Source organism: Aquarana catesbeiana, linkage group LG04, assembly GCF_042186555.1.
Source record: "Aquarana catesbeiana isolate 2022-GZ linkage group LG04, ASM4218655v1, whole genome shotgun sequence".
NCBI classification, from domain to species: domain Eukaryota; kingdom Metazoa; phylum Chordata; class Amphibia; order Anura; family Ranidae; genus Aquarana; species Aquarana catesbeiana.
The window spans coordinates 538,251,212-538,269,082 of record NC_133327.1 but is presented as its reverse complement, the minus strand read 5'-3'; the positions used below and the strand labels follow the sequence as shown (position 1 = coordinate 538,269,082).

Genomic DNA, 17,871 nt, shown 5'->3' with positions numbered 1-17,871 from the left:
TATAGTATATCCCCAGTAGAATGCATGGATCATTTAATTACTAAGCCTGCCTATGTTAAAGAGTTAGCAAATTGTGGAAGTTGTATCTTGAAAAAAGACAAAGAGGGCAGAAGACGCTAGTATGGTCTGCTTGCTCCCTGCAGTTGATCTCTTTCCCACTTCTGACCTTCTATGCCATTTTATTTGTGTAACTGTGTGAAGGCATCTATCTTGGTAGAGAGAGGGCTTTACTTTCTCATGTAAACCCAAACTAAACACCGTTCTGTCTAAACTGCAGTATACACAGTATGTCCAAAAAGTGCTCCAATGAATATGTTTGTGGATGTGGGTGAACCATTTTGAAAATTCAACTTAATGCTGAAAAGTTTGACTTTGAAGCAGGACTCAGGGGGAAAAAATGTTTCCCCATGCAGTCAGGTTGTGCTCACACTGCATGGGTTAACTGCTGGTTTTGTTTAGGGGTTAACACAGAGCTTATACTCATCCAGTCCTTTGATCCATGAAAAATGGCACTCCCCACGTCCAGCAGTGGACTGTTCCTGTCGTCCTCATGTTCAGAGCTGGTCTATGGACGTGATGACGTCAGGAACAGTCCATTGTACAAGACCGCTAGACCACAAAGGGGGGCAGGAGCAGCAAGGAACGGTCTTGTGCTGGAAGAATCGGCAGATTAGGTGAGTATATGAGTATATCTCAGCAATCCGCTACCATAGGCAAAAACTTTCAGTTAACCCATGCAGTGCAAGTACAAAGCTAATATAAAGTCTGAAGTGTGATCTCTTCGTACAATTCTATGTAATACTTTCAAAAATTATTTGGTGTATCTTCCTGGGTGAAGCAATCAACCACCACTCAAAGGTAAGTTTCATTCTCCAAATAAAAAGACCTTTTGTTATAGAAGTTAAAATAGCACCGGTATATGTCAGCAATACTCCTTCAATATGAAATGTATTCCCATCCAATATATATTTTCTTAAAGAGGAACTGCAGTCTGCTCACATAATTTGTAATAAAAACATCTTTGCCATTCTGAAGCTTCCCTCCAACCACTTTGCATATTATTTTATATATACTGTGATTCTGTACTTGATGGGCAGCTGAAACTGCTGCTTGTTCACTTCCTGGATTAACACAGACACACAGAGGCACACCTCCAGCTCTGCAGACCTGCAGATCTCATTGGCCCTCTTATGACTCACCCCCCCTCCTGGCAAACTTTCAGGAGAATGAGAGAGAGAGCTGTACATGATGTCATAAGCCTAGGCTTTCTACCAGACAAGAAACAGGAAGTGGACTGTAAAAGGAATTTACTGGCACAAAAACATGTTTACTATCCAAAGTTAAAACAACAAGGGCAGAAGATTTAATACATGGAAAGATGAAAAAATGACTGAAGGTCCGCTTTAATCCTTTATTTTGTGGGATATTTATGCAATGGCTAGTCACATCTAAATTAACTAAACCATTTATATTTATAACATCAACTAACTGCAAAAAAATGAGGAATTTTTTAATGCAAGATATTGACTACGTCTTACTGTACAAAACATCTCTATAAATTAGTTTAGTCCTCTTATGTGTAGCGGTACAGTTAACCACCTCAATACAGGGCACTTACACGCCCTTCCTGCCCAGGCCAATTTTCAGCTTTCAGCACTGTCGCTGTTTAAATGACAATTGCGCGGTCATGCTACACTGTACCCAAACAGAATTTTTATCATTTTGCTCCCACAAATAGAGCTTTCTTTTGGTGGTATTTGATCACCTCTGTGTTTTTATTTTTTGCTAAACAAATAAAAAAAGACCTAACATTTTGAAAAAAAAATAAGTTTTTCTTTTGTTTCTGTTATAAAATTTTGTAAATAAGTACGTTTTCTTCTTCACTGATGGGCACTGATAAGGTGGCACCAATGAGGTGGCACCAGTGAACTGATGGGTGGGACTGATATGCAGCACTGATGGGCATTGATAGGCGGAACTGATGGGCACTCATGGGTGGCACTGGTGGGCACTGATAGGCAACACTGATGGGCACTGAAAGGCTGCAGTGATGGGTACTTATGGGTGGCACTAATAGGCGGCACTGCTGGGCACTGATAGGTGGCACTGCTGGGCACTGATACGTGGCACTGATGGGCACTGATATGTGGCACTGATAGATGGCATTGATAGGCATTACTGATGGCACTGGCAGTCATTGGGGATGGGCACTGATTGGCAGCTGCCTGGGCACTGATTGGCATTTCCCTGGTGGTCTAAGGTGGCATACCTGGTGATCCAGGGTGGTGCCAATCCCTGGTGGTCCTGGCGGCATCCTGGTGGTCCTGGGTGGGCATCCGAGGGGGAGCTACACTGATAAACAATAAGCACAAACCCCCCCGTCAGGAGAGCAGCCAATCGTCTCTCCTCTACTCGTGTCTGTCAGACACGAGTGAGGAAAAGCCAATCAACGGCTCTTCTTGTTTACATCGTGATCAGCCGTGATTTGACATGGCTGATCACGTGTAAAGAGCCTCCGTCAGAGGCTCTTTACTAAGATCGGTGTAGCGGTATGTCTGACTGACACACTGCAGCACCGATCGCTGCGATGTGCTCCCCCAAGGGCACGCGAGAGTGGTCGTTCTGGGAGGACGTCATATGATGGCCTCCCAGAACGGGAGCCGCGCCGCCTAGGCGTGAGGTGGTTAAAGAGACATTGCCACACTGAGCATTTAGGGGGAATGACAGGGTCTGTATAAAGCCCAACCCCTGGCCACTTTTTACTCACCTCTCCAGCACTCTCCCATCAACCCTTCTTCTGTTGCCGCTGCCAAAAAAAGTCTCAACACTGAATCATGCCAGAGGTGAAATGATTCCCTATACCTAGAAGAAAAGGGCATTGCACTACTGACCATTAAAGAAGAGATATGAACATATAGTGGATGGGGTAGATCTTATACAGATACCATCACTTTATTCAGAGTGGGCAAGGTAACGGCCTTTATACACAGCAGAAGGTTTTCTACTTTAATGCAGAAAATGAAGAAAACTTTAGAACCACATTAAAGTGGTTGTAAATTCTGCAAGACAAAGGCATAATGAGCATCGCATACTAGCTCATTATGAAATACTTACCTTAGAACAATGCTGTTGCAGCGGTCCCTGTACACCGATGTGACGAGCGACATGTCTCTGGAATGTTACTTCGGGGTTCGCGGGCTCCGGCACTGTGATTGGCCAGAGTCCGCGTATGCGCGCAGGAGCCACCGGACACGTCACAGCAGCTGAAGAAACGTTTCTTCAGTGCGCATGTGCCAATGACGTTGGCACATGCGTATACAGTGAATATCTCCTAAACTGTGCAAGTTTAGGAGAAATTCATGGTACCTACAGGTAAGCCTTATTATGGGCTTACCTGTAGGTAAAAGTGGTTATAAACGGTTTATAATCACTTTAAAAGAAACGTTTTGTCTCTTTATTAAAACTGCTTAACAAATTCCATCTTTCCCCAAATTAAACTGCAACTAAAGGCAAAACTTTTTTTTTAGTGGAGAGAGATTAAAACACCTGTAAGCTTTTATTGTTGTCTGTGCCTCTGTTAGGGAGACGTATGCCCCGTACACACGGTCGGACATTGATCGGACATTCCGACAACAAAATCCTAGGATTTTTTCCAACGGATGTTGGCTCAAACTTGTCTTGCATACACATGGTCACACAAAGTTGTCGGAAAATCCGATCATTCTGAACGCCGTGACGTAAAACACGTAAGTCGGGACTATAAACGGGGCAGTGGCCAGTAGCTTTCATCTCTTCATTTATTCTGAGCATGCGTGCCACTTTGTGCGTCGGATTTGTGTACACACGATGGGAAATTCCGACAACGGATTTTGTTGTCAGAAAATTTTATAGCCTGCTCTCAAACTTTGTGTGTCGGAAAATCCGATGGAAAATGTGTGATGGAGCCTACACACGGTCGGAATTTCCGACAACAAGGTCCTATCACACATTTTCCGTCGGAAAATACGACCGTGTGTACGAGGCATTACTCTATTTATCCTGTTTAGCGTTATTATCAAAAGTGAAAGTAAAAGAAAATCCTGCTAAAAAAGGGGAACCTTCCAGTGGGGATACTAGTTTTGCTGACACACCAGCATTCCCTCACTTTGAAGGGATTTCATCTCCTGTTTTGGCTTTAGGACAGGAAGTGAAAGAAAATATCCCAAATAGGACACAGAAAGCAAGGAAAAACTGATGGGGCTTATAACCCTCCCTTATTGTATCCAACATTTTTAATTAAAGTTTTCTCTTTAAAAGAAATTCTTTTATCTGATTGATTAAACACGGTTTAATAGAGACAGCTTTGAAACATCACTGAAATTGATTTAAGATTTAATGGAATCAGAATTATTTTAGGTATTTTTAAAGGGATTCTAATAAGGTGTAGACCGTTTCATTCACATGGTCACCAGTAAACCAGCATCAGAGCATATTACCATAGGACTGAGTGCATGCTGCAAATAAATGATGGTTTCATTCCTTTTTTATATTCCACCTTCATGAATTTACCTTATATTCTTCTTTATAGCTCTATTCCAGCTAGGCTTTCCAGCAAAATTCAATGTGAAACAAATTAGGACAAACTATAATACTGCCAGGGGTACGTACAATGGTCATATCTCATAACTTTTAAAGCTTTGCCATATTTGTCCTTTTAACCACTTAAAAACTGCCCATCGCATATATACTGTGGCAGGGCAGCTCTATTGCGTGAAATAATGTACCTGTACGTTGTTTCATGCAATAGATAGTGTTGGCGCGCACACCCGTTTCGCAGAGGAGGAGCCGATGCGTGTGTCTGGCGGACCCGATGGTACAGAGAGGCAGAATGGGAATCTGCCTATGTTAACAAGGCAGATCCCCGTTCTGACAGGGGACAACATGGAGATCTGCTGTTTCTAGTGATCAGGAACAGTGATCTCTGTGTTGCTCCTGTCAACACTTCCCCCACACAGTAAGAAAACACACTGAGGGAACACATTTAACCCTTTGATAGCCCTGATTAGCCCTTTCCCGCCAGTGTAATTTATACAGTAATCAGTGCATTTTTTTTTAGCACTGATCACTGTACTGGTGTCACTGGTCCCCAAAAAGTGTCACTTAGGGTCTGATTTGTCTGCCACAATGTCGCAGTCCCGCTAAAAATCGCTGATCACCACCATTTCTAGTAAAAACCATAAAAAAAAGTCCATAAATCTATCCCATAGTTTTTAGACACTATAACTTTTGCACAAACTAATCAATAAACATTGATTGGGATTTTTTACCAAAAATATGTAGCAGAATACAAGTTGGCTTACAATGATGAAGAAATTTGTTTTGTTTTTTTTGGATATGTACTATAACAGAAAGTAAAAATATTGTTTTTTTTTTTTTTTCAAAATCGTTGGTCTTTTTTTGTTTATAGCGCAAAAAAAATAAAAACTGCAGAGGTGATCAAATACCACCAAAAAATAGCTCGATTTGTGTGAAAAAAGGACATCAATTGTATTTGGGTACAGATTCACACGACCGCACAATTGTCAGTTAAAGTAACGCAGTGCCGTATCGCAAAAAATGGCCTGGTCATTAAGGGGGTAAATCCTTCCGGGCTGAAGTGGTCAAACAAACTGATAAAATTATATACATTATGCTCACACTTTCACATATATATAATTAAGTAAATTGAAAGAATACAATTCTTCTTTAACAATTATCTGTACTAGCTTAAAAATAAATACAACTGTACAGTACTGTATTCATCTCCTGCCCTCTAGTGGAAAACAAGAAGACTGAGGCTCTTTTTTGTAATCCATCCAGAAGAATGCTTTTCTTGTTGAATGCCTGAACAAAGCCATATGAATTAAGAGGAACAGCAACAGAGTACATTCATAACGTGGAGAACTTTAAGAATACACAGATACTGAAAGCATATGGGCTTCAATATGTGAAGGAGCAATTTGGACAGCAAAACATTTACAGAAGAAATACAAACTTTCAAACTGCTTTCTTTAAGCCTTTAACCACTTGCCTACTGAGCACTTTCACCCCTTTCCTGACCAGGCCAATTTTCAGCTTTCAGCACTGTCGCACTTTGAATGACAATTGTGCGGTCATGCAACCCAAATTAAATGTTTATCATTTTTTTTAGACAAATAGAGCTTTCTTTTGGTGGTATTTAATCACCGATGTTTTTTTTTATTTTTTGCTAAACAAACAAAAAAAACTGAACATTTTGAAAAAAAAAAAAAAACGTTTTCTTTTTTCTGTTATAAAATGCTGCAAATAAATTATATTTCTTCTTCACTGATGTGTGCTGAAGAGGCTGCACTGATGGACACTGGTAAGACTGCACTAATGGGCATTGATGAGGCTGCATTGATGGCACTGATAAGCTGCACCGATGAAGAGGCACTGATAAAGAGGCACTGATAAAGCAGCACTGATGGACAATGATAAGCTGCTGCACTGATGGGGCTGCACGGATAATCAGGCACTGATTATCAGTGTAAATGTCCCCTGTTACAGTATAACCAATTACTGGCTCTCCTTTCCTCACGCTGTTACAGAACTGAGGAAAGGAAATGCCGATAACCGGTTACCTCCATCTGTGATAAGCTGTGTCTGAAGGACACAGTGATCACAGAGCATGCCCAATGCTCGCCCAGAGGGCACGCATGGGGGCAGGGTTCTGGGAGAATGTCAATAGATGCCCTCCCAGAACTGGACGACCGCGCTGTAGCCGTCTTTCAGCTATAGTGCAGTCGGCAAGTGCTTAATGCCAACCTCAGTTTTAGCATGGGAATCTTGATGGGAGTGCTGACTGTCAGATGCTAGCAGGCTTCAGCAGGCTTTTAACAAATTTTATGCAGTGCAGAAGTGTGCCTGTCAGTGTTCCCATTAAAGTGGTTGTTAAGCCACTGTCATAACTATATAATCCTGTTTATACCACAATGCTGTGTGCCCCTGTCTCTGTGTTTTATAAAACAAATGCTGACAGCTAGAGCGGGAGAGGCGTCATGTGAGCAGCGCTCTGAAATCAGGTATACACAGCACTTTTGTTTATAAGACAAAAGCACACAGGGAACAAACTGGGTTATATAAGGTTATGACAGTTTTTTCAGCAGCAGGAGGGGGCGGGCCCTGACACAGAGCTGACAGGCAGGGAGGGGAGGGTGAAGGAGGACACAGGAGACACAGGAGAGCAGAGAGCAGAGCTGCGGATGACGGAGGCACGTAAACTGACCACAGTGTCAGGGCTCAGCAGCCATGATAAACTGTGGTCAGTTTACAGGGAAAGGGCAGAGCCAGGCAGGATCATCCAGGTATTGCAGGTGATACAGGGGGCCAAATCACACAGCACAAGCACTGTGCAGTATAACATGCCTTGAAGGAACAAGATCTTTTTTTTCTTTTTTTTTAGGGTAACAAACACTTTAATATCTGTGTTTATTCTTCCAAAACTCGAATTGAAGGGTGCTTTACAGATTTCAATAAAAGACGTTTAAAGCTAGCTGAAAGCAAAAATGTAGACGATAACTTTCATGTAGCTAATATACTCTGAGGTGCAAGCTTTTGAACTTAGTTCCCTTCTTCAAGGCTCTAGCAAAATAGAAACATAGAAAAGTGAAGGCAGAAAAAGACTGAGTAGTGCATCGAGTCTGCCCATTTTATTTATTTAATCTTTTTTTTTTTTTTTTTTATTAACCTTGTTGTCTGACTATAGATCTCCTCTCGGGATCCACCACTCCCCTTGTTGCTAGCTGCAAGCTGCTAATACAAAAGAATGCTGAGTGCTAATGGGCCACTAGTTGGGCACCAGGGACTTAGATCATTCTAACCTCTCTTTGACTGTATGATATGTTTTCAGAGCTAGACAAAAAAATTGGAAATATGCTGAATGGATAAGATGTGCATACATCTAAGTAGAAATCCACATGGTGCTATAGAAACAAGAAATATCCATCACAGATTATCATACCCTGTAAATATAACAAATATATAAATAAAACAAAATGGCTACCTGTAAAAACTGCTGGTTCTTCTTTTAATGTGGAATTGAACACCAAAAGAGATTTATCAGATAATCCGCATGCAAGTTTATTTCCATCGCCTATGCAAGACAAAAATGTTTTTACATGAGTAATCGTGACCCACTGTAACACTGAAGTCTGTTGAAAATAAAAAATGTACATTGCGATAGCTGTTCCCAAGTCATTTTACACATTAAGACATCTAGACATTTATCATCCACATATTTTTCATGGTATATTGTACCCTTTGTTCAAGCACCAATAAGAATGTCAGCTCCAATTCTCCTTCCTAGGAAATTTCAGCAGCTCCATTCCAAGCGCAATCAGAATGTACTGTTATGGCTGCATGGATAAGATTACATTTTACAGAGCATTTTGGGACAAGGGACTGGTATGTTTGCAGGCCATATGGGTATACTTTACAACATGGCTATGAAGAAACAGAAAGAAAGGGGTAATTGGAACATATTGATACATTCAGCACTCAGCTAGTAAAGACAATGTGAACATCGTGTAATGTTACACTTTCACTATCCTCAGATAAACTCTGCCTTCCAGACAAAATTTAGGTTGGAATCACGCTATTCAGTAAGTCTGAATTAGGCAATTGGCAGTTTACGAAACAGTGGTTACCTAAGTGAACATCTGTGGTGTACAAGCTGAAAAATAAAGTGAAAGACAAGGAAGTAGGGCTAATAGGAAAAGGCGCAATCAAAAAGTGTTAGTAGTGGCAGGCAATGGTAATAAATAAAAACGCAAACATACAAAATATTTGGCTATAAAAATGCCTACGAAGGCTTGAAATTGTAGAACTTGAAAAACCTATAAACATTTAAATCCATGTTTGCAGCCACAGTTTATATTTATAAAAGTTAAGACGTGATTTTACACTAATCTAGCTTAGGTTCTGATTTGATTCTTACTAAAGGGCTAATTGGCCATAAAGATACTACAGGAAATAAACCTGCTTCTGTTTAGACTTTTGGAAAGATTTTTTTTTCCATGATCATACCTTAACTCCAAGAAAAGCCAAAGGTGTCTGACAGATTAAAAAAGGCCATTTTAGGAGAAAAGCATTTTTAATGAAAATAGGCTAAATGCCCAAATGTATGTAATCATACATTTATAATAAGGGAAAATCCTCAGACTGACAGCACAGGTAGAAGGGTTTATAAATGGACATGTTCAATCCAGGACTTTCAGTTCAAGATATCAAAACAAGAAATAATACATATACAAACGCCTACAACCATCATCAGGTTTTGTGAAGTTCTCCTTTAAAAAACCTTTCACGTCATGGGGTTGATTTACTAAAACTAGGGAGTGCAAAATCTGGCACAGCTCAGCATAGAAACCAATCAGCTTTGAGGGTTTTTTTCTGTCAATGCTTAATTGAACAAACCGAAGTTAGAAACTGATTGGCTACCAAGCATGGCTACACCAGATTTTGAACTCTTCGGTTTTAGCAAATCAATCCCTATGTGTATTAACTCTCTCCATTCAAAAGAAATTCTAAAAGAATTCTGAACAAAATATTTCTCTGATGTATTATTTAATATTGTCAGGACTAAAAAACCATAAAGAATAAAATATAGTATATTGAATATAAATTGCTTTCAGCAACGAGTAACGGCTCATCACTGTAATAACCTTTGCAATTTAAAAGGTGTTTTTATTTTTTTTATTTTTGTTGCATTGTTGATACAGAATGCAACATTTATACTTCAAGAGAACGATATATCTCATCTCAGCAACCATGAACATAGCATCATTAGTAGGATAAAAATATATTAAGCAACTGTGTAGATCATGTCTCTTACAAGAATATGCATACGGCATCACAGGGTAATTATTCTCTTAAAGTGTCACTAAACCCACATCATAGAAAAGTATAGATAAATGGTGTATTACATGCTGTTCATACTCATTTAGTACTCATTTAGTAACTATGAACTATTCGTTTTCTGTCTTCTGCAAAACCTGGTTGATCCTGCTGCTCTCTATCTTCCCCTTCTGTTAATGTCAAAAATTCAGCTAGGGATTTCGCAGCTGTGGTGGCAGCTTTGCATATGCTCAGTTTTCAGTGAGTTGCAATGCTTTAAACAGTTTGAATTTCTGATTCAAGGACTGAAGGGTTAACCTGTGTTCCAGTGTTTGCTATTTAGGCAATGGCAGACTGAATTATTATACATTTAGCATTTTTCTACATTTCTGTGTAAGATATTTATTTTATACATATCACTGTGTTTACATATTGTAGATATTGTATATAGTGTGTTGCCCTTTATTATTGTTTTGTCATACATGATTATGTTGAATCATGTATCTTGGTTAATAAGCCCTAAAAATGCATGCCTCCAGGAGATGGAATGAGATCCATGCCCTAGGCTGCAATCTTGGTTCATGTTGGTTTTGTTTGTTGATTTGCAAAATAATAGAACTTGATGAAAGTCACTGCTTCAGCTTACATCCATTTATGGAACCACCCTCCTACATCCTCCCTACAATGTTTTTCAGTTGGTTTTGCTTTGTTTGAAGTTTCAGCTAGAGACTGAGAGGGAAACCGCTTCTGTTCCCTCTTTGGAAAATCATAGTGCTTAGGAAATCCTTTTTCGTAGCCGTACTTTGTATTAAATGCTTATTTGTAAGATTAATACATCACATTGCAAAACATATACACTTAAAGCAGGACTAAATTTAGATATTTTTGGTACAATAGACTTCAGATGGTGGGATAATACAATTCCACTGTACATGCATGGGAGTTGCATCATCATTGGTGGTTCAATGACAGAACAAAGAAAATGCCAGAACAGAAGCAGCCTTGGAGAAGATTGAAACAGTGGTGACAGATAGCTTGCTGCATTCAGACACACTGCAGAGGCAGAATACCAAATATCAGTATAGTAGTTTCTGCGGATTGTTAAAGATTGGAGAATGCATTTATGATAGGATAGACTGATGTAAATTTTTGTCAATGTGATTTTAATGTAAATATCTTTTTAAACATCAAATTGCACATCACTACTTTTTGAGGTAGAATGCATTTAGATAAGCCTCTTGTAGTCCCTTTACAGCAGGGCTACAGTGTGAGTGGAAGAGGTAGCAAAAGGAGCCACTCGGTTTAGGTGCTAACAGCAAGCATGCTGATAGAAAGAGAGAGCTGAGTGACAGAAGGATGAGCTCATCACCATGTTTGTTCTCCTTTCACTGTCCGGTCACAGGCTGGGAATGAGTCCAGAATGACCTGGGCTCGAAGGAAGTGAGTTGAATAATCCTGGTTATCAGAATGAGGACATTCAGTGGTAAAAAAATAAAACACAGGGAAAATCTCTAGAATTGGTGGTAAAAATTGCAACAGATGCTGATTCCTTATTTTATCTTTTAATAGGCTATTCATTTTTCTTTTTGGGTGCAGCTCTGCTTTGAGTATGGTAGATCACCCATGTCTACTTAGATCAACAAGCTGGAGTGGACAGTAAATGACTAAGATTGTGGGATAATTAAGACGGAACCCTAATAACACAGAACCTTATGCAAGATTGATATCTTTTAACCTTTAGCCACCCTGGTAATTAATGTTGGGACAAGGTCATCTAACGCCAGGGGGAAGATGCCAAATGGTACACCTCCCCCATCCCAAGATGTATGAGCATTATGTGCCGCAAAAATTCCCTCCTATCCCCCCCCAAAAAATTTAAACAAGTGACGCCCCCACCTCACATGATACCACTGTGCCCAGGGCAGCTGCCTCTCCTGCCCAACCCTAGTCCTGGCCCTGCTGGTAATACATATGTGTCCATGGAGCACCAAGGTTTCTCACAATGACCGAACTGTCATAGACAGCTCTCAGTCTCTAGTCACCATTGGGAGCCAGCAAGGATGGGGACCATTGAAGGAAAGGTGTGTACTCCTCCCTTTATTTCTGCTCTAACATAAAGTGAAGCCTGTCTTACCTTATCAACAATTCTGGACCTACTAAGGGTCCAGGTTTCACTTGTGGCTAACTACACACGTTGCTCAATATGCCAAGGCAAGTGCTAACGTAGGATTCAGTGCCAAAACCAATCTTTAAAAGCTGGCCCCACACAGTACAGTTTTGGTCCCCATGGTACACACCGAGGGTAACCAATCTGGAAACTGCTAGATATCCCAGGGCAAATAACAGTCAAATCTTGATAGATGCTTCAGAGAAAAACATTGAATGGTTAAAAAAAGTTAAATACATCTCAAGAAGAAAATAGTTTCTTCACCTAAGGGCAGTAGCAAAAACTGTATTCTCATGGAATGGGCGGGGTTATAAGGATGAGCTCTAGGGGCAGCCCTTGCAAGTTTTTTTGCCAGTGATCAATCACCTAAAGGTAGTCTGCAAATAACCCCATGGTCTATGAAAATAAATGTTATCATAAAGTCATGGTAAACACCGCTACCTGCACTTTGTGTTATTCACCTGCATTAAGTGTGCACTGATCATGTTGTTTCATGGTTGCGCATAATAGAACAAACCTTTCACATTCCTCTGTCAGCAGTTTATTTTTGTGTTTAAATGATCAAGCATGGCTTTGCATAGGTTCATGCATGACCTCAGTCTGTAGTTTGAGACCAGACACTTCCAGTGAAGAACCTACATATCCCATAATCCCTGGGTCTCTCAGTCTAATGCTTGTGCATGTGAGAACTACACAGTAATTTGATCTGACACAGACACAGGCAGGCAGAACATTCACAGACAGACAGAAAGCTCACACATGAAGCTGGGAGATGTTTCATCTCATTAGCACTCCCACATTTGTACTGCAACACAGACCTACAACAGGAAGTTGTCCCATCCCCTTGGCTCATAGGGACAGGCTAGCTGCAGCAATACATGGGGGAATTGATCAGCCATGACACTACAAACTGTAGCCATAGCATCATTACAGTTCATTATTACAAGGTAAGGCAAACAAACAACACAGGGAATATAACTACACTGATACCTAGTTAAAAAAAACAAGTGAAAGTGTATAATGATTTAAAAAGTTTTAATAAGTCCAACTCCGGTAGAACTAAAATGCCCCCCTTGAAGTTGGCTTCACCCACAATGCAAGGGTTGACTGACCATTTAGGTCTAGAGGAGGGCAAAAGCATTTTACTACCCGATCTTCTGCATCCCCCAGCAGATGGTGCTCTCCCTGGCTCCAGCGGTGGACTGTTTCTCAGTGTCCAGGGCAAAGCTGTGGACCCTGCATCAGTCTTGATGACATCAGAGGACCTTAGACCACCAAAGTGCATTCGAGAAGAGGCTACTGGGATTGGTCTAGCAGGAGCAGAGGATTGGGTAAAAAAAAAAAAAATGTTTCTCCAAATACCTGAAGGAGGAGTTAAATTTTGCAGAGTGGGTGCAGCTTCACTGCAAGGGAGGAGTTTTAATTTTTGAAATTTGAAAATTGTCCTGTTTCATAATAAGTATACAGGCGCGAGAGCTGAAGTGGTTAAGCAATTCACTTTGGGCACTGTTGCAGGCAAAATCATGGTTACTTCTAGTACAAAGAAATGTTAACTCAGCATGCTAGGGTTCATTTATCCAAATGATAAAAGCAAGGAAAAGAAATATAACAATCTTAAAATAACGACAAGGAAATGAAAAGCATATGTCTTTTCTTCCTAGTTTCATCCAGCTGGCATGACATTAATGACTGTGTACAGTACAGAACTATTTTTGGTAAGGCCAGTGATTGCTCATCATGTCCACATCATGCCATTGGATATTGCATGAATATCATGGTGTATATTAAGGGTTTGTTAAATCAGCTCAACGTCACTATTAATTTTCAAAATGAGGTTCTTATAAAATACCGTATTCAGGTTACAAAGGTCATATGTTGCATACATCCTGTGACATAGCTGACCATGAAAAAATAAATAAAAAAAAACACAATAAGCACCGTTTCAGAGCAGAAAGTGTTCTTGCTTTTTCACCTAACACTAACAAGTACTAAAGATTTTAATGTGTGCAAAGGTAGGTGAACAGCGCTCTATGCTATATCCCAATATGTGCAATAATCCTTCCTATTTTCTACCTATAATCATTACCTCAAAAAATTATATATATGTGCCAATATAGTGCAATCATAAATACATAAGTATATAATAAACATCCAATTCATATAAAGTGCACAAAAGTATAAAATATTGCAAAAAACTTATGTATGTCAATGTGAATAGCATCAACTTAAAGTGCAAAAATAAATGTATTATTATACATCTGCTAAATGTGTTAGAAGTCACTATTATCCAACTAAATGACCATAAATAACTCAGAAAACAAAGTCCATAAAACATGGCAAACAGTCCAAAAAACCACTAATGACTGTGATTAAAGAAAGTGCTTCTGTTTTTCCACCACTTCAATTCAGTATACGTTGCTCCCAAAGTGCTCTGTCACCATTAGCAGATTATAAACCAGCTCATTCACTTTTTGACACCCACTTCCTGGCTGCTGATTTCATTCAACAGAACCTTGACAGACTAAATAGCCCCAACCATCGATAGCGGAGAAGGATAGAAAAAGGAAGCTCCCACAGCGTAAAATTGTAATAAAAAAATATTTTAAATCGGTAATTATCGCACTCACATTTGGCGGTGTCTCACTGACACTCGTAAAACAGTTTGTTCTCAAAAAATGTCTTTTATTTCCATTTTCTGCTGCTTGCCTACCAAAGCTTTACTCACCCACTCCATGCTGTGTCACTTGCACTCCATGTTCTGCGCCAGTCCCAGCCCCTGCCCTCTTCATTCAACTCCCTTTTTATGATCCCAGAGCATCAAAGACACATCAAAGACACACCCCTCCTGGAGGAATGATCAACGCACCCTGGGAATGATGCAAAGAAAGCAGTGTCAATGTCACTAACCCCCCACCACCACTACTGCAGGAAAACAGTAGCGGTGGTGATGGGAGGTTAGTGACATTGGCACTAACCCCCACAGGAATGTCAGGTGACCAGACTGAAGACAGCTTCAAAAAAGTATATAAAGAAAAAAAAAAGCAGTGACGGTGTTCCCAGGTGTAAAGAGGCATACCATGGTGGAATGTGGTGCATATGATTTTTTAATTACACTTCATAATAAACAGTTACATTTTAAACCATTGCTTGTCAGGATTTTTGTATTACTTGAGGATCTTCTTTTTTAAACAATAGTAGAAATCCATCAGTATGGCACTGATTCACAATGGCTTATTAGAAATACAAGTACCGTATTTATCGGCGTATAACACGCACTTTTTTCCCCTTAAAATCAGGGGAAAATCGCGGGTGCGTGTTATACGCCGATCCCCTGCGATCCTGACCTGTCAGATCTAAAAAATCGCCGACCGCGATTTGAAAATGGCGCCGCCAGCGCCGAAATACACAGTGCCGGTCCTCGGCTCTTCTCTGCCACTTTCGGCTTCACTCGAGCGCCGCCCGAACCTAGCCGAGTGTACTCGGCTAGGTTCGGATAGCTCCGCTCACCGTCACGCCCATCCCGAGTGGAGCCGAGAGTGAACGAGAGCCGCCGAGAAGAGCCGAGGACCGGCTCTGTGTATTTTCAAATCGCGGTCGGCAATTTTGAAGCTCAGCAAGCTGCAAGGCTGCACTGGGGCAAGGCTGCACTGGGGCAAGGCTGGACTGGGGCAAGGCTGCACTGGGGCAAGGCTGCAATGGACACTGGGGAAGGCTGCACTGACAAGGCTGCACTGACAAGGCTGCACTGACATGTCTGCACTGACATGGCTGCACTGACATGGCTGCACTGGCAAGACTGCACTGGGGCAAGGCTGCACTGAGAAGGCTGCAATGATGGGCATTTAAATGTAAGTTTTTTCCCTTCAACTTCCCTCCTAAAAGTTTTTTTTTCCTTAAAATTCCCTCCTAAATTGGGGTGCGTGTTATACGCCGATAAATACGGTAATCTAAATTTCTCACTTATGTATTGTGCAACGCTTAATATGTTTTTGTACCTACCTGAGTACTTAATACAACCAACAGTTGGTCTGTTAGCTAAAGTTATCTTTCCTTGAAGATTGCTAGGCACCGCAGAATCCATTGGGTATTCTTTTTTTATTTCACTGCAACAATAAAAGAAACATGAATATTTAAGATAATCTGCCTTACCGTAAATAACAAGCAGGATGCATTTTAAGAAAAACATTTAAAATAGAAGCACAGGGCTGCTATTTCTGAACATTATCTGAAAATGATATTTGCTGTTACGATAACTTCCTACAATAACTCCCTAATATTTTCAGAATTTTTTTTTTCCTTGCACAAAAGAATGCAGTTTACTGAGGATCACCGGAAAGCCCTGAATTTCGATCCTACGAAAAGTAAAGTAATTGAAGTCAGGTAAGTGAGAGCTCAAATTCAGTATCTTCCCCTTTTTTTTGTATGGTATCAAACAAGTGGTCAGCACTTCACAAGCAATAAAACGTTCATATTTTATTATGCATAAGCTAGTATCGTCTAGAAATCTAAAATACCAGTCTAGGGTCGCTACTTACTTCAGACACTGCAAGACTCAGACCTCTTTGCCATCATTTATTAAAACCCATAATAGCCATACATCTCCTGGTATCATCTTAAAAAAAAAACTTGGATTTAAAATACTAGTGTAAGGCAACTGATTAGGTCAAAAACTGTAAGGCTCAGAACCCATTCCAAAAATCTTATGCAGACACTGTATATAACCCAAATGCTATGTACAAGGACTAATCTGCATATTGATGTTTCACATGCTTGGAGATTATGCATTCTCTTGTCAGCCTGAATGAAAACATTCAGAGCTTTGAGACCCAAGCTGGAAACGATGCCCCCTTTGGGTTTGGGAACAGGTTGGAGTAAAAGTCTTGAAACCATTCTGCCACAGGAGCTGGGGCAATAACACCTTGGTCTAAAAAGATTCAAGAGGCTTGATGGAGATCTATTAATCTATGGAGTGACACTGGAGGTTAGAAACCAAAGAGGGGGCAGGGAGCGAAGCTTCAGTCTGTAGCCTTTGGATACCACCTCTTGAACCCAAGTGTTTCAGATGGTAGCTGATCAGACATTCGAAAAGTACCAGATCTTGTGGGTGGACTGGTAACCAGACTTGGGGGTTCTTGAAGAAGTCACCAAGGGAGCGGAGACACAAAAAGAATGTTTCCTAACAGGCAGGGGAGGAAACCTTCACAGTCTGCTCATTAACCTATTTCCTCTAAGGAAGATGAGCGCTGTTGTCCACAGTAGCATTCTTGATGATAGTATTAAGAGTTGGTTCAAAGATACGTTGTCCCTTAAAGGCTATGCCAATCAAACTCTTCTTACACAAGGGATAGGCAGTCCAGCACTTCAACCAAAGTGCTCTAGGCATGTGTACTGACATAAGTCCCATGCAAGACATGAGACAGAAAGCTTCCAGTAGACCACTACAGATGAGATTTAAAGTTACATATATTTGTTCCATGAGTTAAACAATCAAGATATTAACTTCAGCAGTGGTGAGATCTCTTTTGATGAATTTTATTCAGTCAGGCATAGTTTGACAGAGTAAAGTCATGACCAAGATGGGGTGAAGGGTAGGGTACAACAGCAAGAACAGAGCTCTTGAGGGGCTTCCAACCACTTATCAGTTGGGTCTTAAAAACAGGCGCATTTTCTACTGGAATAATAAATGGCTTGTTAAGGTAGAAAACTGCTAGATCTACAGTGGAAATAGACCACTTTTGCACAAAAGATCTTTATCTTTTAATGCCAATAACATGCAACATTTAACCTCCTCTGGATGCATCTTAACATTAAAGGACAGTAAAAACTATGAG

General features: G+C 40.4%; 1 protein-coding gene across 2 annotated transcripts in view; it reads right to left on the bottom strand.

Moving 5' to 3' along the window:
- WDR27 (WD repeat domain 27) overlaps positions 1 to 17,871 on the bottom strand; it is a 608,839-nt gene that overhangs the window by 441,642 nt on the left and 149,326 nt on the right. For both annotated transcript variants that reach the window (XM_073627863.1, XM_073627864.1), the window contains 2 exons: positions 16,040 to 16,143; positions 8,042 to 8,131 (listed from right to left, as the gene is read on the bottom strand). In XM_073627863.1, coding sequence (XP_073483964.1) covers positions 8,042 to 8,131; positions 16,040 to 16,143 — 194 coding nt within the window. The remainder of the gene's footprint in view (positions 1 to 8,041; positions 8,132 to 16,039; positions 16,144 to 17,871) is intronic.